This window comes from Toxotes jaculatrix, chromosome 8 (assembly GCF_017976425.1).
Source record: "Toxotes jaculatrix isolate fToxJac2 chromosome 8, fToxJac2.pri, whole genome shotgun sequence".
In the NCBI taxonomy this organism is placed as follows: domain Eukaryota; kingdom Metazoa; phylum Chordata; class Actinopteri; family Toxotidae; genus Toxotes; species Toxotes jaculatrix.
This window is the reverse complement of record NC_054401.1, coordinates 4,415,540-4,440,454: the sequence shown is the minus strand read 5'-3', so window position 1 is coordinate 4,440,454 and position 24,915 is coordinate 4,415,540. Positions and strand designations below refer to the sequence as shown.

The 24,915-nt window shown below is 41.4% G+C and overlaps 4 protein-coding genes across 9 annotated transcripts in view; 3 read left to right on the top strand and 1 right to left on the bottom strand.

Moving 5' to 3' along the window:
• Window positions 1–386: 386 nt before the first annotated feature.
• LOC121186208 lies at window positions 387–4,507 on the bottom strand. Of its 2 annotated transcripts, none has more exons than XM_041044885.1 (5): window positions 4,322–4,507; window positions 3,590–3,697; window positions 3,316–3,459; window positions 2,306–2,941; window positions 387–1,668 (listed from the first exon to the last, which is right to left on the bottom strand). In XM_041044885.1, the coding sequence occupies exons 1-5, from the start codon at window positions 4,365–4,367 to the stop codon at window positions 749–751; spliced, it is 1,854 nt and encodes a 617-aa protein (XP_040900819.1). In that variant the 5' UTR covers window positions 4,368–4,507; the 3' UTR covers window positions 387–748. The 2 variants fall into 2 exon arrangements, with proteins under 2 accessions (XP_040900819.1, XP_040900820.1); XM_041044886.1 differs by having other exon boundaries at window positions 3,316–3,431.
• A 1,111-nt stretch (window positions 4,508–5,618) lies between these two features.
• Window positions 5,619–13,169, top strand: tap1 (transporter 1, ATP-binding cassette, sub-family B (MDR/TAP)). Of its 3 annotated transcripts, none has more exons than XM_041043904.1 (13): window positions 5,619–5,972; window positions 6,438–6,771; window positions 7,692–7,920; window positions 8,122–8,236; window positions 8,493–8,623; window positions 8,761–8,966; window positions 9,207–9,404; window positions 9,759–9,887; window positions 9,994–10,188; window positions 10,277–10,450; window positions 11,306–11,465; window positions 11,850–11,986; window positions 12,076–13,169. In XM_041043904.1, the coding sequence occupies exons 2-13, from the start codon at window positions 6,451–6,453 to the stop codon at window positions 12,283–12,285; spliced, it is 2,205 nt and encodes a 734-aa protein (XP_040899838.1). In that variant the 5' UTR covers window positions 5,619–5,972; window positions 6,438–6,450; the 3' UTR covers window positions 12,286–13,169. The 3 variants fall into 3 exon arrangements, with proteins under 3 accessions (XP_040899838.1, XP_040899837.1, XP_040899836.1); XM_041043903.1 differs by having other exon boundaries at window positions 5,620–5,959; XM_041043902.1 differs by having other exon boundaries at window positions 5,620–6,008.
• A 672-nt stretch (window positions 13,170–13,841) lies between these two features.
• brd2b (bromodomain containing 2b) lies at window positions 13,842–23,966 on the top strand. 2 transcript variants are annotated; one of them, XM_041043901.1, is made up of 12 exons: window positions 13,842–13,958; window positions 16,419–16,707; window positions 16,846–16,983; window positions 17,962–18,106; window positions 18,335–18,498; window positions 18,793–19,305; window positions 19,456–19,584; window positions 19,699–19,944; window positions 20,055–20,308; window positions 20,419–20,735; window positions 21,801–21,926; window positions 22,128–23,966. In XM_041043901.1, exons 1-12 carry the CDS (start codon window positions 13,927–13,929, stop codon window positions 22,256–22,258), a joined length of 2,484 nt encoding a protein of 827 aa, XP_040899835.1. In that variant the 5' UTR covers window positions 13,842–13,926; the 3' UTR covers window positions 22,259–23,966. The 2 variants fall into 2 exon arrangements, with proteins under 2 accessions (XP_040899835.1, XP_040899834.1); XM_041043900.1 differs by having other exon boundaries at window positions 21,798–21,926.
• Window positions 23,967–24,502: 536 nt separating this feature from the next.
• LOC121185515 (H-2 class II histocompatibility antigen, A-U alpha chain-like) overlaps window positions 24,503–24,915 on the top strand; it is a 39,455-nt gene continuing 39,042 nt past the window's right edge. Inside the window, exon 1 of one of the 2 annotated variants that reach the window (XM_041043727.1) lies at window positions 24,503–24,668. In XM_041043727.1, coding sequence (XP_040899661.1) covers window positions 24,611–24,668 — 58 coding nt within the window. In that variant the 5' untranslated portion in view covers window positions 24,503–24,610. The remainder of the gene's footprint in view (window positions 24,669–24,915) is intronic. The other variant, XM_041043726.1, reaches the window with a different exon arrangement.

The window sequence follows — 24,915 nt, the reverse complement described above, 5'->3', positions numbered from 1 at the left end:
AACTTGAACAAAAAAAAAAACAACACAATATGGGTTATGTGAGCTGCTGGTGTGCAAAAAGCTTCAGCAGTAGTTTGAATTTGACCTTCTCAAACAAGTGCAGAAGCACACGCACACACATCTGTTTTTTCCATCTGCTGAGTCCAAAAAAGTTGACTGTGAATGCTCTGCCTCTGACAGGACTCTGTAAAGTGCTTCTGTTATTTGTTCTTATTTAACAGAACAGTTTAGAGCCAAAGTTTCTTTGTCAAGCACAGAGGGAAATAAATAAAAACAGATAACTAGTTCGTGGTGTTGTGAGTCCTTTCAGACACTTTGACCTTCAACGTGTATTGAAATTCAAAACAAAAGAGTCTCAGAATATGTTTTAGTAAATTTTTTCCACATTTAAAAGGGTTTCTGTTTTAGTCATGACCTTATGTGATGGTTGACAAAGACTCTGAAAAGAACTTGCATTTTAAGGAACAACTTGGACTTCTCCACTACACAAACAAACTGCATGTACTGCTTAAATAATAATTCCACTTAAGTGAAACAGCTCTTCAGCTGCATGAAGACGACTGGATCGCTTTAGAAGAAGGAACCACTGTCTGTGCTTAACAGGATATAATCAAGATCAGTAAGTACAGTCGTTTGGGCAAAGTCTTGGAATCAAACTTTCCACAACGTGTATATGATCATGCTGTATGTAATGGAGTAATACACAGCAGATATTAACATGGCGATGAAATCCAACATAGATCCTTTTCTACTGGCTACCTGCTTTCTCTGGCTGTGGCCCTGGAGCTCCTCTTTCCATGCAGTATTCCTCCCAAAGCTCATTCAACAAGTTTCCTGTGGCACCAAAAGTAAAACCTTGATCCTTTTTGGGGTCGCACAGTCCCAAATCCATCTTTTTAAACACAGCACAGAAAACCTGCCGTGAGAGTGGCGTCGTCTTCTTCTCTAAGCAGTGGTTGTAGTAGTGCCTGTATACCTCGGACATGTTTGAGAAGACCGGCTCCAGATACAGCTTAGAGATGGCTGTCCCGCAACAGTATGAGGGCACTTTCGGTAAACTCTCCAGGAACTCCTTCAGGACTATGTGCTCTGAGGCTTTACGAGACTTCCTCTGTGTTTGCTTCTTAGCGTTTTCCTCTGAATTCCCCTGCTGGGATGCATTTTGTGCCCAGTTAAGCACTGACCATTCTCCGATCCCCAAAGTTGAGAGAAACATCTTTTTGCAAACCTGTTTTCTGTCCCCATCGGCTATCAAATGATATCGCATCGAGACTGATCTTCTCGACTGTGTCCACGGTGCTCGCGTTCTTTCCACCGGGTCGCAGTCAACTAGTCCAGACACATAGATCTTTCTCTGAGTCCAGTTCATGCACTGCCAGAAACTAGTAAATAGGCTGCTCCTCGATTCCTCGCTGAAGTCAGCACAGAAGCGGTTGGAGGCCCTTTTGCAAGCACTGGACGTGCATCTTGGTCCCATTGTCCTCTGAGCTTTAGTTATGGTCACGCCATCTTTCTTTCGTTTGCTAATGTAAGGTTTGCCCTCCATTCGAAGTTGCTTCTGTCGATTTTGCTTCCACGTTAGGGGCTTGGCAACTCTGGATTTCTTTCTGGCTGGCCCCTCTGGTTCTGGTGCCCTGTTTTTGTCTTTGTCACTGACATTCACTTGCTCTGCAAAAAAACAAGGAAATTTCATTAATGTTATAGTCCCACTGATAGTGGGGAGAGTCTAAATATCTGGTAATGATATTTGGACTGATTTTGTAATTTTTTAAAAACATAAACAAACAATCTTGATACTGTTTCCTTGGATTTTTTTGTGATCAACATACACACCGAGTGGGACATTTTACGGTTTTCAGTGCTCTCTGCTTTCACTGCTCTCTATGCTGGAATTTCTTGTTATTTATTGACTAAGCTAATATCAGCCTAGCAGGCTTACTGGTCTAACTCCAGTTAGCTCAAATTAACATGCATGAAGCATTACTGTGTACACTGAAGTGTGAAAAATGCCTGTTACAATTTCCCAGAGCCAAAGGTGACATCTCGAAATTGTTCGTTTTGTCGATCCGGCAGTTATAAAGATAAAGACATTCAATTTACAATGACAGAAAACAGAGCAGAGCAGGCATCATCATCGCATTTCGAGAACTAGAACCAGCAAATGCTTGGCATTGCGCTTGATCAATGATGGTAATTAATTCTTTAACAAAACTGCTGTATCGGTTGACTAATCAATAATTCAGCTAATTGATTCTGCCCTACAACTAAGTTTAGAGAGCTGAAAAAAGTGAAGAAAAACACTCACCCTGATTGGCTTCCACAGTATTACTAAGTGCAGAAGGAGCAGGATTCTGTTGTGGGCACTGAGGGACAGCCTGCCTCTTTTCTAATTTGTTTTCATATGATTCACTCTTTCTTGTTGCTCCTTCCTGTGCCCAGTTGAGCACAGACCACTCTCCTATGCCCAGAGTGGACAAGAACATGTTTTTACATACTTGTTTCCTTTTGCCATCCACCATCAAGTGATAACGGAGCGAGACCGATCTTCTCGACTGTGACCCCACAGCTCGGGATCTCTCCACGGGGTCACGGTCAACTTGCCCTGCTACATACAGTTTTCTCTGCGCCCAGTTCATGTGCTGCCAGAACTCGTCGAACACCTTCTGCCGTGCGTCTTCGTTGATTTCATTGCAAAGCCGGTTTGATGCCTTCTTGCACGCATTCGAGGTGCACCTCTGTCCCATTGCTCTTGGCTGTTTTGTCACAATCTCGCCGTCTTTTTTTCGTTTGCTTAAGTATGCTTTTCCCTCCATCCTCAGCTGTTTCTGCTTGTTTTGCTTCCACTTTGATGGATCTGCGATTTTGGCTTTGGGAGTTTTTCTGGAGGCCTCTGCCTTATCCAAATTTGTGCTTCCGTTTTTAGCAGATGTATTAAAAAGTGCTGTAAAAAAAAACCCCCAAAAAACAACAAACAAAAAAACAGCTGGATTAATGATTCGTTTATCAAACACAACATTTTCAAATGGCTAACTTAGATTTATACAGTACATTCCCTAAATGTACTAATTACTAATTAGTATCAGGACTAATTTCCGATAAAGGTTGAGCATTGTTATGACACATGCCGCCACTGCCTACACGAAACCCATCCATTTAGACTAAACTTTGACAAACTTAAGCAACTTCAATCTGTTCTTTAAACATATATATAATCTGATCAAGATCCAGATTAATATTACATTACCTAACCTTCTTAAAACTACATGTCAGCTCCAGTTATAAAGTTATACAGGACTTCACCACACTGTTACTTACTAGTGTCAGTACCCAGAGGCACTGGGTTCTGCAAAGGAAACTGGGGAATCATCTGTGCCATTATCACCGAGTGGGACCTTTTTTTGGACGGTCCATCTTTGTCCACATCAGATTTCCTGCTTGCATCAGAGACATGTAGATGATCTGGATGGAACAGCACATATACAGTACATCTTGCTGATTATTAATTCTCATGAAAGATAACTGCTCTGTATGTTTAAAAAGCATCAGACACTCAGACTGACACTGTGATGAGCTCTGAACTCATACTCACCTGGTGGGATGTGGTGCAGCCCAAAAGTCTCCGTGACCGTGGGTCTGTGAACAGGGAGGTCGTTGGTGGGTTTGGGAAGGAGACCAATATCCTCCATTGCTGCAATGGCTAAACATAAGGAACAGGTTGTTGAAGCCTCGTGCATCAAGCAAAACACCAACATGCTTTTTAAATTCACTGATTAGTTTTCAGACTGTTCATCCATTTACACCCCATAGCTTCCTATTTGGCAGTTAAAGGGAAAGTTAAAGGTTTCACAAAACTGTTTTTGATCTGCAAAACCTGATCTGATGCGGTCAAGATGAGGGAAAAGGCAGTGAAATTATGATTACTATTAGGCTACTATTTTTTCTTTTTTACTTTTATAAATATAATACAGTTTTCCCAAATAGTAGTTAGTTTTTATAGTATAATAGTTTTTAGAACCTGAAACAAATCTAAAAACACTGTTCATCCTTTCTTTTTCTTTCTTGTTTTTTTTTCTTTTTTTTTTTTAACGGTACACAACAAAGCCATGTGTCCAAATCCAGGTGTTTTTGCGGCTTACGTAGAAGTAGGCGGTGCAGGGCCTGACATTCATCGAAAAGGTGAGTGAAGAAGGCTGTGACGGTGGGCATGACAGGTATTTCATTAAAATTGTCTGTTGCTGATTCCTAGTCACTCTCCGTGCAGGCTTACCTACGATAAACCCTTGAACACGGCACATGTGTGTATGTTCAGGTGTTGGCTTACATAGTGTGATACATTTGAAAACGTCCCGTAGACCCGTCGGTTCCATCCAGATCAGATCAGAAGTCTCCCCGCTGCCGGTTCTTTACTCCATCACGGCTCCGACAGCGAAGCCCAACATGTGTCAGCTCGGTTCTCAGCTCAGGTTTTTTATTTTCCTTTATATGTTAAGTGTCGGATCTGAGGAGACTCACAGGCAGCTGCCATGTCTGAGCATGCGCACTGGCTTCGAAGGCAGAAATGAGCAAGTTTATGGTCAGTCATTCAGAAATAATAATAATAACCTTATATTTAAGTAAAAAGATCTCCATCCTTCGCAGATTAAACAGATTGGACTGGATTTTCAAAACATACACAGAAGGAAACATATTCTACGTGTCAGTGATTTATAGTGGCTTGCAAAGAGGTTGCTTAGAATAGCAAGAACATTTATAGCTGTGCTCATCCCATTCTTCTAACATGAAAGCAGGGGAAAGGAAGGAAGCTATTATGGAGTTCAAAGTGTCTGTGGGGGTTTTTGGTCTCACAGTTGTCTTTTTGGGCTGTAACACAAGGCAAAACCACCGGCGGGGGGATAAGAAAAGAAAAGAAATCCCTACATATTTTACAAATATTACCTGAGAAATGGTAGTTGGTAATATTTCTTCTTGGTAATATTATACATTAATAATGTATGATATTATTTATGACATTATATCTGCATATGTTGAGGGCATTAGAATGGGTTGAGCAAAACAAACCAAACAAAGTCCTAGTCTGTAGTGATGCAGTCTTTGCCCTGTACAGTCTTATGTCAGGCCCACTCAGTAATCATCAAGATTTCCTTAATGAAATAATGCTAACACACACAAGAATAAGGAAGCGAGGCGCACAGAGAGAAAGGGAATTGTATGCAGAGAAATTAATAAAGAGGGAAGCATCCAACTGGTTTTTGTGATCATTACCAGATATCAGCAACTGTAGAGCACGTACTTAGTTAATTGCAGTAAATATGTATCAGAGAGAAAGGAATATATGGTGGAGGAAATGAACAGATTAAGGTTAACAGGAGCTGGAGAAAAGACAGGAGGTGCATGGTCAGCTTCCTAAAGGCAACAAGACTGAATCAAACGCGACATGTTGGACGCTGTAGGAGGTAATTACCTCCAGCAGAGGGCAGCAGTAGAACATTTAGGGTCCAAGCCGCCGTTAAAAACCAAAGAAGAAGAGGAATACAGTCTATGACCACAAGAAGAAGAAGCAGCAGCAGCAATAAAGTTCCGGCAGTTTCACCTTTTCGTCACGCGGTGTCGCTGTTGGACTTTTGGAATAGTCCAGGTTCACACCGCGCGCAGCTCATATTATTATTATTATTATTTTTAACCTGTAACATAAATGAAAGCTGTTTGTTTCACGTTTATGAAAGCTGGACTTTGAACAAACACGGTGCCGCGTACAGTAAATGTCTCGCCCACCACTGCGGCGGACACGGACACGGAGGGGACTTTCCCTTAGCGAGAGACTATAAACAGTTCACGTAGTTTCGGTTTCAGTCTCAGCCGTGTTTAACGTCTGAGACTCTGCTGCCGGCCCGGAGCTGGGTTACTAAATTGACGGTTTTAGTTTGCTACGGACAATATCGGCGTCGTTTCTCGCTCTCAGGTGAATATCAAAGGTGTGGCACAACAAACTTGTCTGTTCGAAAGGAAGCGTAAGTTGTATTTTAACACCTGGCACTAGTTAAACTTGACGAGCTAACGTTGCTAGCATGGATTGTGACTAAATAATGTTAATAGCTATGTTGTACCTTACAGTCTCTGGCTAATTCGTTCGTTTAGGTGTGTAGGTGCATAGGCGTGTGTGTGTGTGTGTGTGTGTGTGTGTGTGTGTGTGTGTGTGTGTGTGTGTGTGGGGTAGGAGTACTGTCTTGCCGTTTCAAAGAAATCAGCCGACTAAGTGAAAATGAAAGTACGGCCAAAAACGTTTGCAGTCAACATAATAACTTATCAAATTATAGGTCTAGTATATGCAGCTACACAAGGGTGGACAGGAAGAATATTTCTGCCCACAGGAAAGACACATCCATGCTAAAGTTTCTGAGAAACCAAAACCTGACCCTCCGTGTCACTTGTATTTGCAGGACCTGCAGCATTATGCAGAAAATGAGCTACTTCTCCCCCCTGCTCTTTATGTGCTTTGATGTGTGTGTGGTGCACACCATCGGCCTGGCACAGCTGTCACCTCTCCTCCTCTCCCATCCGTTCCTCACTCTGTGGGGAGGAGGGGTGGTCCGGGCCTTCCTCCTCGTCCTCCTCACCTTCACCTACCCCGGAAGCCTGCCGTGGATGAGTAGCTTCCAGGGGCTCCAGAGCTTGGCGGTCCTTTGCTTCCACTTCCCAGTGTACACCACTCTTTGCTGGGTGCTCGGGCAGTCCACGCTGGAGGAACTGTGGGGGTGGCACTCATGGGACAGGGTGAGTGTCTGTGCTCCTGTGTTTGAAACCGCGATCTGTTGTAGGATTGATCAGATTGATAAAACAGATGGCACGTTTCTTAACACATGTTTAGGTTTGTTAGTATGTTACTGGGTGTGATGGATTCAGAACAAGGCCCATGATGCTTTGTGGGTCTCAGACCATGATGTAGTTTCACATAATGGTGAAAAAGTATGAGACACTAGATTTCCGGTTCAGCTGCAAACAAGTTTTACACCCACATGTTGTTGTGTCCAAAATCCAAACCAGGAAAAGATTGTTAAAGTGGTTAAATAGTTAAAGTGCCTCACTCAAGTGCATTTGGTGGGTGGGGCACAGTAGATACCAGAGGTGGACTGTATCTGATAAAGTGCTGTAGAAGTACAATTTTTAGGCATGAGAATTTCCACGTTATGTCAATTTATACCTTTACTGTGCTACAGATCAAAGGCATTAAAATCAGTAAAAAGAATCAAAGATTTTACAGTAAAACACTGAAAGAATTAACAGAACTTTAAATTAATACTTTTAGTATTTGCATTTTGAACTTGCAGAACTTTTACTTGTAACTTTTACCTTTTGGTATTTCTACTTTTACTAAAGGATCTGAGTACTTCTTCCACCACCACTACCAGCCACCCCTTTGTTCCTAGTTCACAGAAAGACCAGACTACTTACTTTGATTAAGATTTTATTGATAGTGAACCTTGAACAGGAACAGGAGTGAAACCAAAACCAAACCAGGCTGATGATCTCGAGAAATCCCCCATTACTCTTTTACTCTGTGGACACAAATGCTTGGAAACTAGTTTCTTTAATGCATTTTCTCTTTGTCCTAACATTTGCAAGAGTTGTCTGAAGCAATGTGATTTGTGTATTTTTTCTGGATTTGTGTATTAAACCTGCCATTTGTGTTGCAGGTGTTGCAGGGTTATGTTGTGACAGTAGTGGCCTGGCTGTACTGGAGCCGATATGTGTCATCTCTTTTGCTCTCCTGGGGCCGATACATCTCATCTCTGTTCATGAAGACGCCCGCGGAGAAGCCTAAAGAGGACACAGACTCCCCTCTGAAGAGGCTGATAGGATACATGCTGCCCTATTTGTGGCGCTTTGTTTTTGTGTTGTCTCTTGTGGTTCTCTCTTCTTATGGTAAGTGAGACAGCACCTTAATTTAAGGTTTCATGTTCTCAGCTTCACTCACAAAGCAGTTAGTATTAACTAAGAATAAGAGTAACCAGGTTAGAATCGAGTAGGTTAGGTAGTTAGGTCAATCCAGCAGTAATTACATTGACAATCTTTGTTCACCACAGATCAGTCTTGTGATAATGTGATGTGACCTTCTGATCTCAGGTGAGATGGCTATTCCTCAGTACACTGGCCGAGTGGCTGACTGGATCATGAATGAAGAAGCACCTGACGCATTCACAGAGGCCATCACAATCATGACACTACTGACCATTGCCAGGTAATGTAACCTAAGTTGTAACAAAGCAGTTCAAGCATCACTGGTAATAAGGTTGTAAAATACCAGAGTTTTACAGTTAAGCTTAGAGTCTTCAAAGATTTCAGTATCTCAAATCTTTGTCTCCTCTCTTTTTCATTAAAGAGAATTTTTTTTCAGGTTGAAAATTTAAGGTTAACGTAGTGGTGTAATAATATCCTTGTACTGATTTTTTTTGCTATACTTAATAGTGTAATTTGTCCTCTGTTGTATGTTTCAGTGCTGTGCTTGAGTTTGTATGTGACCTCACGTACAATGTCACCATGAGCCGCGTACACAGCTCGGTGCAGGGAGTCGTCTTCCAGGCTGTGCTGAAACAGGAGATTGCTTTCTTTGATGCCACTTCCACAGGTGAGTCTTGTACAACCTGTGCTTTACGACTGACTCAACACAGTCATCTTTAATGGAAATGTGTCATATACAGTGGTTCATTGTGAATAAACCTTAGACATTCTTTTGCGAAGACTAATGCACAGCTCTTATCTCAGGTGAACTGGTGTCCCGCATTACCACGGACACCAACGATATGAGCGAGGCGCTGAGTGAGAAACTAAGCCTTTTGATGTGGTACACGGCACGCTTTGGCTTCCTCTTGTTCTTCATGGTGAGCCAGTCATGGAAATTGACCCTGCTCACTTGCATGGGACTGCCCATCATCTGGGTCATACCTGAACTCACTGGACACTTCTACCAGGTAGAGATGAGTTTCCCCACATTTCCCTTATTCCACTTTGAATCTCTTGATCCTAAAAAAACAAAAACCCAAAACAAAACAAAGTTCTGTCAAAAATATTTTCAGTGTAGATAAAATGACAGACCCTGAGCATAGAATGACCAGTTTCACCAGAAAGCAAACCAATTATTATTAATTACAATTTATTTATTAAAATTTCTCCTGAATTTTATCTAGTTTTAATTATTATCCACATTTCAGACTGTTGCTGCAAAGGTTCAGGAGTCACTGGCCAAGGCCAACCAGGTGGCCACAGAGACCTTCTCCTGCATGAAGACAGTGAGGAGTTTTGCCAACGAGGATGGTGAGACAGAGAGGTACAGACGGCGGCTGGAGGACACTTACGCCCTTAATAAAAAGGAAGCAGCGGCCTATGCAGCTTCTAACTGGGCCAACAGCGTGAGTTGAATACAGACGTGTTATAAAGTATTTGCAAATATTTCTTAGCTTTTTTGGTCTGTGAGTACGACAGTGGGAGTTAACATTGAGAATAATTGCACGTAGTGTCTGCAGTGTCACATAGAGGTTGCTGACTGGATATTTTAAAACCCGTGGACTTTTTTATCACTTTTCACTTTTCTTTAACTCATTTCATTTATCAGTTGCTACAGCCAGAAAAGATCATTTTGAAATGCAGCTGGTCCGTACGTTTATTGAAGTGAAATAATTTTTGAGTTTCTTTTAACACAGTTTCTTTCATGGGAATAAAAAGCTTACCATGTTTTATAAGCTACTACTTTTATGTGCCCCCAGATGACCACTTTGGCCCTGAAGGTGGGCATTCTGTACTATGGAGGGACTCTTGTGACCAGAAGGGCCGTTAGCAGTGGAGACCTGGTGTCATTCGTCCTTTATGAGCTACAGTTTGCCTCTGCAGTTGAGGTGAGCCGCAGGCCGAGCAGCAGATAATAGTTTTGTTCAAAATATCCCGCAGTCTTACCAATTAGTGCCCAGTTTTGCTCAACCTTCACTACGGCTTCTCTTCCAGGCTGTCATGCGTTATTACCCAGAAGTGAAGAAGGCGATTGGTGCCTCTGAGAAGATCTTTGAGTATTTGGATCGGAAACCCCAAATTCCCCCAGATGGCATTTTGGCCCCTGAAAATCTGAAGGGACACATTCAGTTCAGAAATGTTAGATTTTCCTATTCTGGCAAGACAGATGAAAACAATCTTGTTCTTAAGGTATGTATGTATGCATGTTTATCACTTGTGCATTTATTATATTTACAATCACATTTTCTTTTAATCACATATTCCTCTGTTCTACCAGGATGTGTCTCTGGAGGTAAAGCCGGGAAAAATTACTGCTCTCGTGGGGCTTAACAGATCAGGGAAGTCCACCTGTGTCAAGCTGCTGGAGAGGTTTTACCAGCCCCAAGCAGGGGAGATCCTGTTGGATGGGAAACCACTGCAAAGCTACAGAGACCAGTACCTACATGACAAGGTGGGTGCTTAACAGAAGCAATATGCAGTTGGTTTGTTTTATATTTTGTAATTGACTTTAAGTAATTAGCTCACACTGACATGTAGTTTGTTTTAAAGTTATCACCATAAGAAGTTTAAAATATCTTTAAACTGTGGAGTTTTTGACCACTGGTGAGTTAAAGTTTTTATGAGTGGGTCCGTGATTTGATTCTATTGAGCACAAGGACATAAGCTTGTGGACAAAACATACATATTCCCGCCACTTGTTGATGACAGTTGGCAGTGGTAATGAGCCAAGAAACCTTGCTAGGTGCCCACATAGGGAGTGAAGAAGACTGTTTAAGGATTTTTGGGCACTAGGGGGCAGAACAACAAAAAGTGCTGTCCTAAGGCAGTGTAGAAAAATGAAAGTTAAAGTTAATGCCTTAACATTTGTCCTTAATGAAAAACAACATATTAGTTTTAAATTCCTATGTCATCATTAAAAAACAACAAAGACTGCAAGGACCTTTTTAGCCTCTCGGGACCTTTCCTTTGGGACACTGAGGATGGTTTGCAGAATTTATTTTTATTATCCAATTATCCAACCTTTTTACACTACTGTGTGGGTGAGGTACTGACACCCTAAAGGGTTTATTAAGTCATCATACCGCAAAAATTCTAGATGGCAAATATGTAAGTGAATCTTGCAGCTGAGACCAGAACATGGAAATGAAATTAAAGTAGCCCAGAGCTGTATATGGATGACATTAAAGGGAAGGTGAATCACAGTTTATTGAAAATTTCTAGTTTCCCTCGTTGCAAACCATTCTTAGATTCAGCTGTGACAATTACTGTGCCACTGACATTTCCTCTTCATCCTGTTTGTTTATAGATTGCTGTGGTGAGCCAGGATTGTGTGCTGTTTGCTCGCTCTGTGAGGGAGAACATCAAGTATGGCTACAGTGACGCCACTGAAGAGGACATGTACAGGGCTGCCAAACTGGCTAGTGCCCATGAGTTCATCATGGAACTGCCAAATAAATATGACACAGGTCTGTCCCACAAACACTGGCATTCAGAAGAATCAATCCTGAAATGGAGTTCTTCACTGGGTTTTTTTTTTTTGTTTTTTTTTACATTTTGGAAGAACACTCACTGTGTCAAAGTTTTAGCAAAAAGTAAAATGTATTAATATTTTTTAATTATTTAATCCATCCTGCTGGTTATTGAACTGAATTCTGTGTGGTATTGAAAAGGTCTTAAACCTTAAGTTTGTAGAAACCCTGCTGACAGTTGTGGAACGGCAGATGAATTTAATTAAGTGCTCCTGAAACCAACAGCACTTTGGCCTTGTGGTCTTGCCCAATGCAAAAGACATTCACTATTCCCCAAGGAAGTACATAAACATAATAACAGTATGTTGTTTTGTTGCATAGATGCTGGGGAGAAGGGAGGTCAGGTGTCTGGAGGCCAGAAGCAGCGCATTTCCATTGCAAGAGCTTTAATCAAACGTCCCAAAATCCTCATACTGGACAACGCCACCAGTGACTTGGACACTGAGAATGAATACCAGGTAGGAAATTCTTTTGTTTCTCACGTTCTTGCTCGTTATTTTACTTCCCTTTCCTACATGTAACACCAAGTCATGATTGTATTTGACAGGTCCACCAAGCTTTGTTGAACCAAACCAACAACTGCTCCGTGCTGTTGATATCCAACAAGATGAGTGTTGTAGAGAAGGCCGATCATATAATTGTCCTCAATGATGGGATGGTGGAGGAGGAGGGCAGTCATGATGAACTGCTGAACAGAGAAGGCCTTTATGCTCAACTGGTAAAAAAGCAGAATATGGGCTTTCAAAGAAGCCCCTAAGAAGATAAGAGGATGATACACAGTGATCGGTCTGGCTGGTGGTTGCTCTCAAGCCAGAGAAGTCAAGTTACAGGAAGGTGACGGGTTAAACGTCTAGACTTAAAGGGTCAAAACTGCAGCTACACTTGTACTGTAAAGAATAACTTTATTGTGAGACTGCTCTTGAAACTACAAGTACCGGTAGACTTTTGACTCTTTAAGACTATTTCCTTTCTCCGTGCACCTTGAAAGTAGGTGAAGTTGGACCAGAAATGCCTACTTTTGAATTCCAGATTCTGAAAATACTGCCTGGAAAAAAAGAGGTAACCTTCGATCAGCAGCCCCAGTGCTTAGCATCTAACCCCCAACTTCTCCAGGAATTTTACTTGGACATGGTGATATGGATGAAATCTTCAAGCACAAAACATTTAAATTTATATTGTGATATTAATTTAATTTATGGATAAAATAACCAGTCAGGAACCTGTTTCTGCCCAATGCAGCAATGAAACACTTTTACCATAAGTGGTAGGGAGCTACGATAAGGTTCTTGCCTTAACATCAGTGTTTGGGCTTTGACAAGAGAAACTGAGGAACCACCAACCCTTCAATTAGTGGACCACTCATTTTACATGCTGTATAGAACATAGTTTATAATTATCTTTCACTGGATTGCTTCATACATATTGCAAATGTAGATTTAGAAGAGATGAATCAGCTAGATTTTAGATATTTCAATTTGCAATAATTGAGTATTTCTACATGTGGCTGTATTTATTTTTCATATGTGTCAAAAGTTTTATCTTTGCTGTACTTTTCCCAGTATTGATTGTTCCTGTCTAATGTAAATAACTTAAAAGCACTTTTGCCTCCCTGGAGTTACGACAGTAAAGCTTTTGAATGAATGAATTAGCCAACTTTTCTTGTCCACCACTTTTTGAACTTTAGCTAAAGCTCTAAAAGCGTTTGAGTTGATAGAAAAATAACATTTTTCAGATAATTCTAGAGAAGAGAGCTGCTGTTTTCCCTTTCCCCTTTGAAAATGTATGATTCCAGCACAAGCTTTTAAGGGAATTCTGTTGCTTTAGATGCACAATCTCACAATTTCAGAACCTGTAGTAGTTTATGTGCTGAAAAAGTCCTTACATATCTATTAGCTTAAAAATACAGTTTGCAACAGGTAATCCGAAGGTATCTTATGAGGCAAAAGACCTGCATCAGCGACCCAGACACTGCTACAGATAATATAAATAGATCGTAACACCATTCCTTGCAGACAGAAGGACATTCATATGTGAAAATAAAACCATATCTGTAGACACTTCAAAACCAAAATCTCAAAAACTGAATCAATTTAACGCAATGCGACGCCTGCTCCCATTGTAGCCAAAGAAACATAACAGAACAAGATGTACAGAGAATAGAATGAGAGGGGGCGTGTACTATGGTTGACAGACGTCTGCTTACAGCCAACCAGAGATCAGAAACAGCCCGCACGTGACAGGAAATGCGCGATACTGCCACGTGGTGGATTTATATAGGGTTAAGCGGAAGCGTATAGGCGCCATTTCATTGCGGAGGAGCTCGGTGGTGTTTTAGTGGGAGTGCAGCGTCAACAGCGGTGGAAAAATTGGATCGTAATAACACTCCGCCTTCAGCCCGATGGAAGCGGCCATCAACCCGCCTCACGACAGGTAATGTCCGCAGCGTTTTTGATCAAACTGAGGAGCTCTTATTGGCTTTGCGGCGCCCACGAAGGTGGACTAACGTTAAATGTCATCTTGCTACGTTACTGTTACCGCTAGCATCCGAATAACAACGCTAGCTTGTTTAAAGACACATACTGATTTTAGCTAGCATTTACAGCAGACTGTCTCGGCGTGGCTTGCTGAACGTCAGCTCAATTGTAGCAAGAATTGTAGACCCGCTTCTTATTTAGCTTTTTAGCGATAAAGTGATCTGGCTAAGGGAAGACAAATGACAGCTGCAGCCCCACCGGCTGGGTCAGCCGGCTGCTCCCCGCCGGCTCCTGTTCATTCGTTGCTCAGATATCCTGCTAAAGCTAATCCCGCAGCTCATGTGACTGTAACATTAGATAAGTGGTAGTAAATACTGTGCCTAGTACGGTTCCACGCTCGGGATTTGATAAGCAAGAAGAAGGTGGCGGTCCTCAGATAGATTTTTGTCAGGTATCGTAGCAGCCCGGTGACGCGAGCTAGCACTCGGTTAGCAAACATCGAACGGCCGCTTTTATGCTTTGTCAAAATGACTGGAATCGACCGACCGGTTAATGTTTTGACCCTTCTTATACAGCAGCACTGTTAAGTAAAGTCTTCGTGATTTTCCTTTGTTCTTTATTGTTATTTTATTTTTTGACATAACATAATTGTCCGTCATTCGTTGCCGTCATTGTGTGGTACTGTTTACAAACAGCGAGGGCGGGGCGTCCAAACCACGCGATCCTCAGCCGTTGGATTGTAAATGTGAGCGTCTGGTTTTTCTTCCATTGTTTTGATTTAATGATAAAGACGGTTTGGAATTTTTACCGTGTGAATACTGGTGCATTTTAGCAGTAGCAGAAGTTGATTCAATCCAAGTTTAAAAAGCAAAGCCACATGATATTATATATTATAAAGTCTAATAATTGCAATCTCATGTCTGTGAAATGTTTGCAAGAGCTTTTTTTTTTTTTTTTAAATCAGGATGCCGCTTTCAAAGTGTGTTTAAGCCACATTCGTGAGGTCTGTGGCTTAAAAAAAATCATTATTGTGGCAGAATTGCTGTTAGGCAGTGATTCCGTAGGGAAAGAAAAGCTTACATTTTCCCGGTGGTGAACTGACACTTGTCCCTCATGATGATTGTTTTGCCTTTGTGTTCTACATAAAACCTACGCTTTGTATATACGTTTGGAAGTTTATATTATAATGCATTAACTACACAGTGGCTCATGTTTTCCTTAACACAAATGCGGTTCAGCCATTCTGTGTGTTGCTTGGATTCTGACTGATGTAGAAAATAAGCTCACAGGCTTTGCCACAGTTTGTGTGTCAGTGGGGCAGCTGTGTGACCTGAACCGTGGGGTGAGATTTAGCTTCTTCTAAATCTGGTTTATGTGTGGTTCAGGGAGACTTCCTTTGACTACATGGATTGAGAGACCTCTGTCACGTAGAACATAACTCTGGTGTGGTCTCGTTGGACCACAGACGAGACTGAAGCTCACGTAACTTGTGGAGTATTCATAACATTTTTTCTATTTGTATGGGGAAAAAAACAGAGCACACAAATTTTACTCAGAAGTGCAAGATTGATATTTTATTTGGTCCTGCTTTTTATGTTTTAAGAAAAATATTAATAAAAATATAAATAAAAGTATTTATCTTTTGTGCCATTGTTTGTTTTATTTATGTATCTGTAACACGGAACTAGTGCTACATATAAGACTATTTTTTCAATGATTCATAATATATTTATGAGCCACGGTTTTGAAATTAGAGCCGTTTCCTGTATTCATGTGAGCTAAATATAATAATATGTCATATTTATTATCACCCAGCGTTATTATAAGTTAGTGTTTGATATTTTTTTTAGGTGGTGAGGACCCATGCAATGGTGTGTTCCCATGACTGTGCTAAAAGTAGCAGCCTGTTGATAAAATCCTGTTTTCCTCGATGATGTTTAGCTGAGCAGGAGGCAGACAGAGCCATAGCTTCACTGGTCATAGGGGTTACAGGAATGAGGCATGTATAGGCTGCACCTTTGACATTATTGGATTTTCCATGAGTGCTGGCGTTGATACTAGTGGATGGCAGGTCAGTGAATCGACAGTTGCATCAATAAAGGTGGAAAAAGTCAAGCACCCCAGTGAACTCAAAATTACCATTTCCTTTAGGCTTCTCTTTCTCTCTGTGTGAGGATGTTGTGTGTCTCTGTATTCCCACACAAAATGTATTCACTGTTCTCCTTTTTATTAATGTTTTATCTTAGGGTAAAGGAGTGGTACATTGTTGGTATGCTGGTAACATGTCTATTCCTGCAGTTTGTGTGCAGAATTCTTTATTATTCTTTATCCTTTATTATTCCAACAGGGGAAAAAAAATTAAAAACTCTTGTTATCTTTTCCCCATCCTCTGGTCTTTCTGTCTCCTTTACTTCAGCTCCCTGGTCGGGTTGTCCGGTGGCGGGATGGACCAACACACCAGCTCAGGCAAACGCATTCGCAAGCCCTCCCTGCTGTACGAGGATTTCGAAAGCCCCTCTCTGCCGCACACGATGCCTCAGGGCCCCCCTGTCCCACCACAGCCCCCAGTCAAGGATCCCAGCCGGCCAGGCCGCATGACCAACCAGCTGCAGTACCTCCAGAAGACCCTTTTGAAGTCTCTGTGGAGGCACCACTTTGCCTGGCCTTTCCACGAACCTGTGGATGCCTACAGGCTTAACCTACCGGTGGGTTAAATGCTGGAGCTTTAACAAAGGCATTTTTACTTTTTGATGAGCTCTGTTCATGTTTCTGCAGATCAGTGTAGTGCCTGGGCCCAATTGAATACAGAAAAAAAACTTTCTCTCTTATTCTGTCTTTTTCAGGATTACCATAAAATCATCAAACAACCCATGGACATGGGCACCATAAAAAAACGTCTGGAGAACAACTTCTACTGCAGTGCAAGTGAGTGCATACAGGACTTCAACACAATGTTCACCAACTGCTACATCTACAACAAGGTAGGTTAAAAGGTAAAAACGGGTCTTTATCCATCCTGTTTGTTTTCTTTTTAATTTATCTCTTGCTCTTTCCTAATAAAAAAAAGGTGCTATGCTCATGATCCCATTTAATAATAATAATAATAATAATAATTTAGTATCAGGTGGACCTTAGTCACAGCAGGAATAACACAGGGACACAGGGTTATATAAAGCTCAAGGCAATTGGGGCAGCACAGGAAATGGCTATGTTTACCTTGAAAATATGTGTTGGAGGTTTGATTTTATCTCAAACTACAGTTTACTCCAGTTTAGGGGTGAAAAACTAACGTACTACAACTAAACGGTTTTGCGAGATGTCCGAAGATAGATTTGTACCAATTTTGAACTGACCTAACAAAACCTTTATTCTTTGATGCTGACTCAAGTCCAGATTCACATTTTAAATCTCACCGTGAGAGAAGGCAGTTTTGAAACCCTTTCTCTATTTCCCACAAGAAAACGTTCACCTAACACTTTGCAAACAGAAACTTGTCTGGGATACTCTGTTCTATGTACTGTCGGAACAAGTGCTGACCTGCATATGTTGTCCATATGCCTCCAAAATAACTTGCGAGACAAGAGGGGGGTAGATTAAAATGTGAAGTCAATGAGGAGACAAAAAACTGAGAAACATTGTGAACTAATGCAGATACATTAGTAAATTATTTTGACTGATCAGACAGTCAGCTGCTCTTGAAAGGTAAACAGCGCAGGAGAGATGCTTACATTCACGTAACAACATACCAAGTATGGGTGCAACTGAAGATCATTTTCATCATCCATTTCATCCATGAATCACTTTTTTTGTCATTCATTTGTAAAATGTGAGAAGTAATTTGTATTTGTATCCAACAAATGTTTGGCATTTTTACTTAATTAAAACGCAAAATGTGGGAATGTTTTCTTTAGGGCCTCTTTGTATTATACTAATGTGTTTATAAATTGTTTTTTGGGTAGCCGACAGATGACATTGTGCTGATGGCGCAGTCCCTGGAGAAGATCTTTCTCCAGAAGGTGGCCCTGATGCCCCAGGAGGAAGTTGAGCTTCCTCCTCCAGCTCCTAGAAACAAAAATAGCAGGGGAAGAGGTCGCAAATCTAATGGTAAGTTACCGGCAAATTTACCACTGGAAATCTTCAGAGTAATTTAAGTTTTCTGTGATAAATAGGCAAATTATACACATTTTCAAATTTACGTTACCATTTGAATGTCTCCAGGGACAACAAGTTTCCTTCAGACTATTTTATATTAAAGTTTGTCATCTGTCAAACTGTAGCTGAGTTTATAAACGCAGCTTCGATTTCTAAAGTCGACTTTACTGTATCTCTCAGCATCGAGGGCTCAGCAGGTGCCAGCAGTGTCGCAGTCAGCCTATTCCCCTTCTTCCTCGGACACTGGGGAGTCCATGCTAGCCAACTCTCCCCAGACTGTGCTGACCAAAAGCCTGCCTCCAGCCAACATCATGGGCCTGCCCCCTACACAGCCTACAACCAAGGTACATACAGCAAAACCTGATACTGATAATTGACTGCACATTTTATAGGAAGAAATGAGAAACAGGAGTAGTTAAAGGTTTCAATATATACAATAGATGTTTTTTTTATTTTACAAAAACAATGTAAAAGGTGGAGGAGGGTGTCTTATGCCAAGAAACCTAGGAAGATATATGATATGTGCAGTATTTTTTGTATTAAGAAAAAAAAGTCTTGAATTGGAAGCAGTAATTAATGAAATAAAACCACAATATCATATCCATAGTGACTTCCAACCTTTTTATGTCTTTCTGTAGAAGAAAGGTGTCAAACGAAAGGCTGACACCACCACCCCGTCCACCATGGGCTTGTCTGTGGGCATGTCAGGTGTGGGCATGTCTGGAGCAACACACATGGTGGGTTTAGGGAAAGGAGGACATGGAAGCCAAGTGCATGACACCTCCATGCACACAGTCTCCTCCATGGGGGGCATGAGCTTAGACACTCCACCTGGGATGGGCCTTGTCCGGAGCCCTGGAGGTCCTGTCCTTCTCCAACCAATGATGGCCAACACTGGACGCAGAGTCGGCAGCGGACGCCCCATCAAACCCCCCAAGAAGGACTTGCCTGATTCTGTCCAGCCTCAGCCATCAAAGAAGGGTAAACTTAGCCCACAGCTGAGATACTGCAGTGGGCTGCTGAAAGACATGTTATCAAAGAAACATGCTGCGTATGCCTGGCCTTTCTACACACCTGTGGATGCAGCTGCTCTGGGTCTTCATGACTATCATGATATCATCAAGTGTCCCATGGATCTCAGCACTATCAAGGTGATTCTCATGTACTTTTAACTGTACATGTTTAAAATACAACATGCTGACAAACACAGGTGCCAGTGTCGGGGCTGAAAACCTTTAATATTCTATAAAATGCAGAAGATTTTGCAAATTATTAATTGTCTTTTTCCAATTCTTCATCAGAGGAAGATGGACTGTCGTGAATACAGGGATGCTCAGCAGTTTGCTAGCGATGTCAGACTCATGTTCTCCAACTGCTACAAGTACAACCCGCCTGACCATGATGTTGTGGGCATGGCACGGAAGCTGCAGGTGAGATCAGCTGTCTCATTTTACTTTTCAAACATTCAGAGTGAATGAAAATGTAGATGGTGAGCAAAGTCTTTCTTATGCTTTCTTTCTGGCATTTTTTTTTCTGTGCCCCAGGATGTGTTTGAGTTTCGTTTCGCCAAGATGCCAGACGAACCACATATGGATCATACAGCCATGTCAATGAGTGGCCATCCGACATCCTCTTCGTCCTCTTCTTCCTCCTCCTCCTCCTCATCTTCCTCCACCTCCGAGAGTGAACCCAGCAGTGAGAGTGAAGAGAGTGAGAGCAGCCCCAGCTCAGACAGTGAGGAAGAGCGAGCACATCGCTTGGCCGAGTTACAGGACCAGGTGTGCACACAAGTAAGATAACCAGTAGTTTTTATTTATCCGGGTGTTTTTATTAAGTTTCATGTGGAAACAAAAACAGATTTCACTGTTATAATTTAAAAACAAAATGGATTTTCTCACAGCTCCGAGCCATGCACGAGCAGCTGGCTGCCCTCTCCCAAGGCCCCATCGTCAAGCCCAAGAAGAAGAAAGAGAAGAAGGACAAAAAGGAGAAGAAGAAAAAGAAGAAGCTGGAGAAGAGAAGTCGAGGTGGCAGAAGTAGAGCTGGCTCTGAGGAATGGAAGATGCCGGGCAAGATACTGAAGACCAAATCTGCCAAACCAGCTGGCTCCCAGGCAAAGAAAGGCCAGGGGAAGAAGAGTAACAAGAACAGCAAGTTAGTAGTAAAATAATTACCCACCTTCTCTGATTGTTGGTTTAGAATGTCAGGCAGCTGGTAATATTGGCCTTTTGTCCTGATGTTATCTCTTCCTCTAAATTCTTCAGGACCACAAAGAAGCCGTTCTACTCCCCAGTGCCCACTTCCATGCTGCCGCACTACGACTCAGAGGAAGAGGAGGAGATCGTACCTATGACATATGACGAGAAGCGCCAGCTGAGTTTAGACATCAACAAGTTACCAGGGGAGAAGCTTGGTCGTGTGGTCCACATCATCCAGTCCAGGGAGCCCTCACTGAGGGACACCAATCCAGAGGAGATTGAGATTGACTTTGAAACACTTAAGCCATCGACACTGAAAGAGCTGGAGCGTTACGTCATGACCTGTCTGAGGAAGAAGCCCCGTAAGCCTTATGGTGAACAAGGTAAATGAAACATCCACCAAAACACATATCGGTTTAATAATGTCTTGTTCGTAGCCTTGCAGTCATTAAGATGTTATTAGCGTTACTGATATTATACAGGAACGGCACCAGTACATCCTCGCATGTGCCGACAATGTCTTTTAGGCCAGTTTTTGGGAGCAGTGCTTGCAGCAAAATCACACCAAAACTTACCTGTCTTTGAATTTCACTGTTAGCTGCACCACTGCGGCACAGCATAGAAAGAAAACCAAGGACGGTTCAATTTTTCACCCTCGAGCAGCAGCAGTACATCTCAAAGCAGCTGAGTACTTTACTGCTTAAGAAATGAAAATGTGACCGTACTATTACACCAAATTGACAGGCATGTAATTTTGTTTTCTCAGCCAGTTAATGCACTTGACTTTGGTACTTCACCCACATATTTTATTCATCTCTCTTTCTCTGTGTGTCTCAGTGGATGAAGGGCTAGTTTTCCTCCTGAGTAAACACTGCAGATACCTAACAGATAACTTCCTCAGGACCAATATAATGATGTGGAAAGTTTGAATCATGAATTTGCTAAGTTGGTATGCACTGTGTTTCAACTCAGCGCTCGATGCTTAAAGCATTTATTCAGTGACTTGTCATGGAAGTTTGTGTTGTTGGATCATGTGAGGAAGCTACTTAATTAATGGTAGCAGTAGCCATTTTTGCCTTACCTGATTAAAAAGATGAGCTACTCGGGAAGTCAGGGGTAGCTTGTTCTTCAGCTCTGTTGGTCTCAGCTAAAAGCAACTGACGAGAGTGGAGAGCTGAAATGATTAGTCTATACACAGAAGGTGAATCAACAATTTCAAACTTTACTTAGTTCCAACTTGTCAGTGTGAGCATTTATTGTTTTCCTTTGTTTAATGTGACAGTAAATTGAGTTGGGTGCACACTGCCTCCGGATAGACCCAGTGGTCCCAGACCACTCCACTCCCAAACACTCACACAGTACAGTGTGCTAATACACACAGTAGGTCGCTGCATTACCATGTGGTTGCCAGGTGTGTAACAGCCTTGTCATCGTTTCGCTTGCAGCAGCAAAGAAAGGCAGCATTGGCAAGTCTAAAGAGGAGCTGACTCTGGAGAAGAGGAGGGAGCTGGAGAGGAGGCTGCAAGACGTCAGTGGACAACTTAATTCTGTCAAGAAACCTACAAAACCTAAAGGTGAGCTTATACATCCTCACTCTCTGTGGGCGTGTCTTCTCACACCGTTGATGTTCCTGTTTACAGGAACAGTTTCTTTCTTCTTATTGTTTGTATTTTAGAAAATATTCACAGTACATTAATAGTCTTTATTTTTCACCTCTACTTGGTACAGCTGTTGAACTCTTACTCATTTACTCTAACCTGCTGCTCTCTCCTCAGTGGAGAAGCCCAGTGCCGTAGAGACTCACACTCAGCCCTCACGCCTCAGTGGCAGCAGCTCCAGCTCTGACTCATCTTCCTCGTCCTCCTCGTCCTCATCCTCAGACACTAGCGATTCAGACTCTGGTTGAGATCCTTAGCACCGACTAAGAGTGAAAACACTAATAACTCAGGGACTTGGGCTGGCCCAGGACACAACGCACCCTGAAACAGTAGTGGGCTGAGATATTAGACACCATGGTAAAAAAAAACAAAAAAAAACACAAATTTAAAGTGGACTCCTAAAATCCTCTGAATGTGGGACTGAGGGATGTGAAACAATGTCTCTGTGGATAATCGTAGAACCCAAACACTAAATGCCTTGGTTCCCCCCTCCTCCCCTTTGTAAATACTTGTACAAATTTATGTTTCTTTTATAAAGAAGAATTTTATGGTGATCCCCCAAAGAGGGAAACGGAGTAATAAAGGATGTGGAAAGACGGGCCTTACTCCAAATCTGCTTTGGCTGGCCTTACGCTGTGTCCTCGGTGGTGAGGGAATGGAAGAGTCTTTATTTATTTGTTTTCTTCACCCACATTTCCTTAGACGTTACTGGAATTTGAACCAGCAACCTTTTGGTCACAAGCCTTGCTTTTCTAACATCTGTCCCTCTATCGCTCTTAATTTTAGACCAACTCCTATACTCAGCCTTAATGATCCAGATTGTTAATAACAGATTATTTGGAAAAATAAAGTATTGTTAAGGAGCTCTGAGATTCCTTGTCATGTTCACAGGTCCAAGAGCTATTGAGCAGTAAATAGAAGCAAACATATGTTTTCTGCCATAATATTCAGGTCAAAATTTAAAGTTGGTTACAACTTGAGTTTTAGTTTTGGATAACATCTGTTATGTTTACTAACACTCTTCTTCTCAGTTTTACACTGAACTTCATATTGTTTTACTGCCTGTAATTCTTGTTTGTTGAAAACAAGGTGGGTTTATACTACAGTATAGAAATAGCTAAAAATACTGTAATTACAAAGTTAGCAGTTGTCACATATTGATTTTGTATTGATTTTTATGGCTGCACGATTCCCCCAAAAGCCCACCAGCCATTTTAAGACCTAATAGTCTTATAAACATGACACTATTTGAAATACTGTCTGTCGTCAGTATTCTGAAATCATTTCTTACAGTTAAGCTTTGATATTGTTCTCAACATTTCTCCTCATCACTTCAAACAGTAGCTTAAGTGTGCATCAGCTTCTGAAGAGCTGAACACAGGCTGTGAATGTTTTCAGATTACAATGCAGGTTTCTAACTCCCACATTCATCTCCTCACCATGTGAAGTATTGCATTACTTTTTCTTGATAACTCGGTGAAGGTTTCTTCAAAGAAATCTTTCGGCTGCTCTGCTCTTACTGGAACAAATGGAGTTGACTGAGTTACCTGAAGATAAATAACGTGACAAGTTTACCATAAAGACACAGGAAGTTCTCATAGTCCATGCATAGTTAAAGCTGTTGTTGAATGTTCAGTGAAAGATATGCTTGTATATACTTAAAATGTATTTACTGTTGCACAAACTATTGTATTTCTGCTGTTAAGTCATTTTTCTTTTGGAGTTACCTTGTTTCATGTTTTGTTTTGTTTTGTTTTGTTTTGTTTTGTTTTGTTTTGTTTTTTTTGTTTGTTTGTTTTAAAAACATGCTGTTATTCCTCATTCCAGTTAACAGTCTTAGTTGTTTCCTGAAGAACATTCACATCAGCATCGCTGCGTCTGGTCAAGCAGGTTGCAGCCTCTCTGAAGCGTAACTTTCATTTGACAACTGTGTTTATTAAAATATTCTCTTCTGTAGAAAGAGTTTGAGTTTTGTGTGGCTGTCTGGGATCAGTGGGAGTTTGATATTTTGAATCTATATTTTAAAACTCAGTGTGTAGTCCTGAACTGAAGTGGCTGTTAATCAACACAAATGACACAGTTTTGATTATCGACAAGTAGAGCTATAATAGAGCTGCAGTGATTAGTCAGTTAACTGATTAGTGGACTGAGATAATTAATCAACTGTTTGATAACTGAATATGCACATAACTAAACAAAATTAGACATTTGAAGATGTCTCCTTTGGCTGGGGAAAACTTGAAATGGCATTTATATATATATATGATATATAGTCTATATATATATATATTAGCTAAAAAACACAAATGAATAGCTGAAAACTTGGTATTTTCAGTTAAAAAAAAAAAAAAAAGACAGGCTGCACGTCATATGACCTCTGTCCAGCAGGTGGCAGCCATTTGTCATGTTAAAATCTCAGTCACATGTTTCTAAAACGTTTTCAAGGTGGAACCGATGTTGTCATTGAGCTACAGGCCTCGGTTGGCCTGTGTTGTAAGGAAATCCCCTCAGAAAGTGAATCCAGGGGTGATTTTGGGGCGGTACAAGCTGCAGGTAATGAAACCTGACCAGTTTGGTGTTAGTAGTACCTGAAATGCAACATGGTGAGGAATCTGTTCCTGGTGCTGCTGCTTATTTGTCTTCAAAAATGCAGTCATGGTAAGTACATTATTCTTTATAGTCAGGTAGAGTTTAGAGTTTCGTTTTCAGATGTGCATGGGTCAGATCAGAATGAAGAACACTTAGGATGCAGTGTGTCATGGAGAAATAGATACATGTTTTGGTTCCTCCAAACATAACGCCAGAGAACAGTGTATACAGGGTCGTTTTGTTCCCCCTATCTGGCTCTGGATCCAGACAGGGCGAACTGAAATGTCACTGTTTTCTTCCATTTAACTGTTTTTCC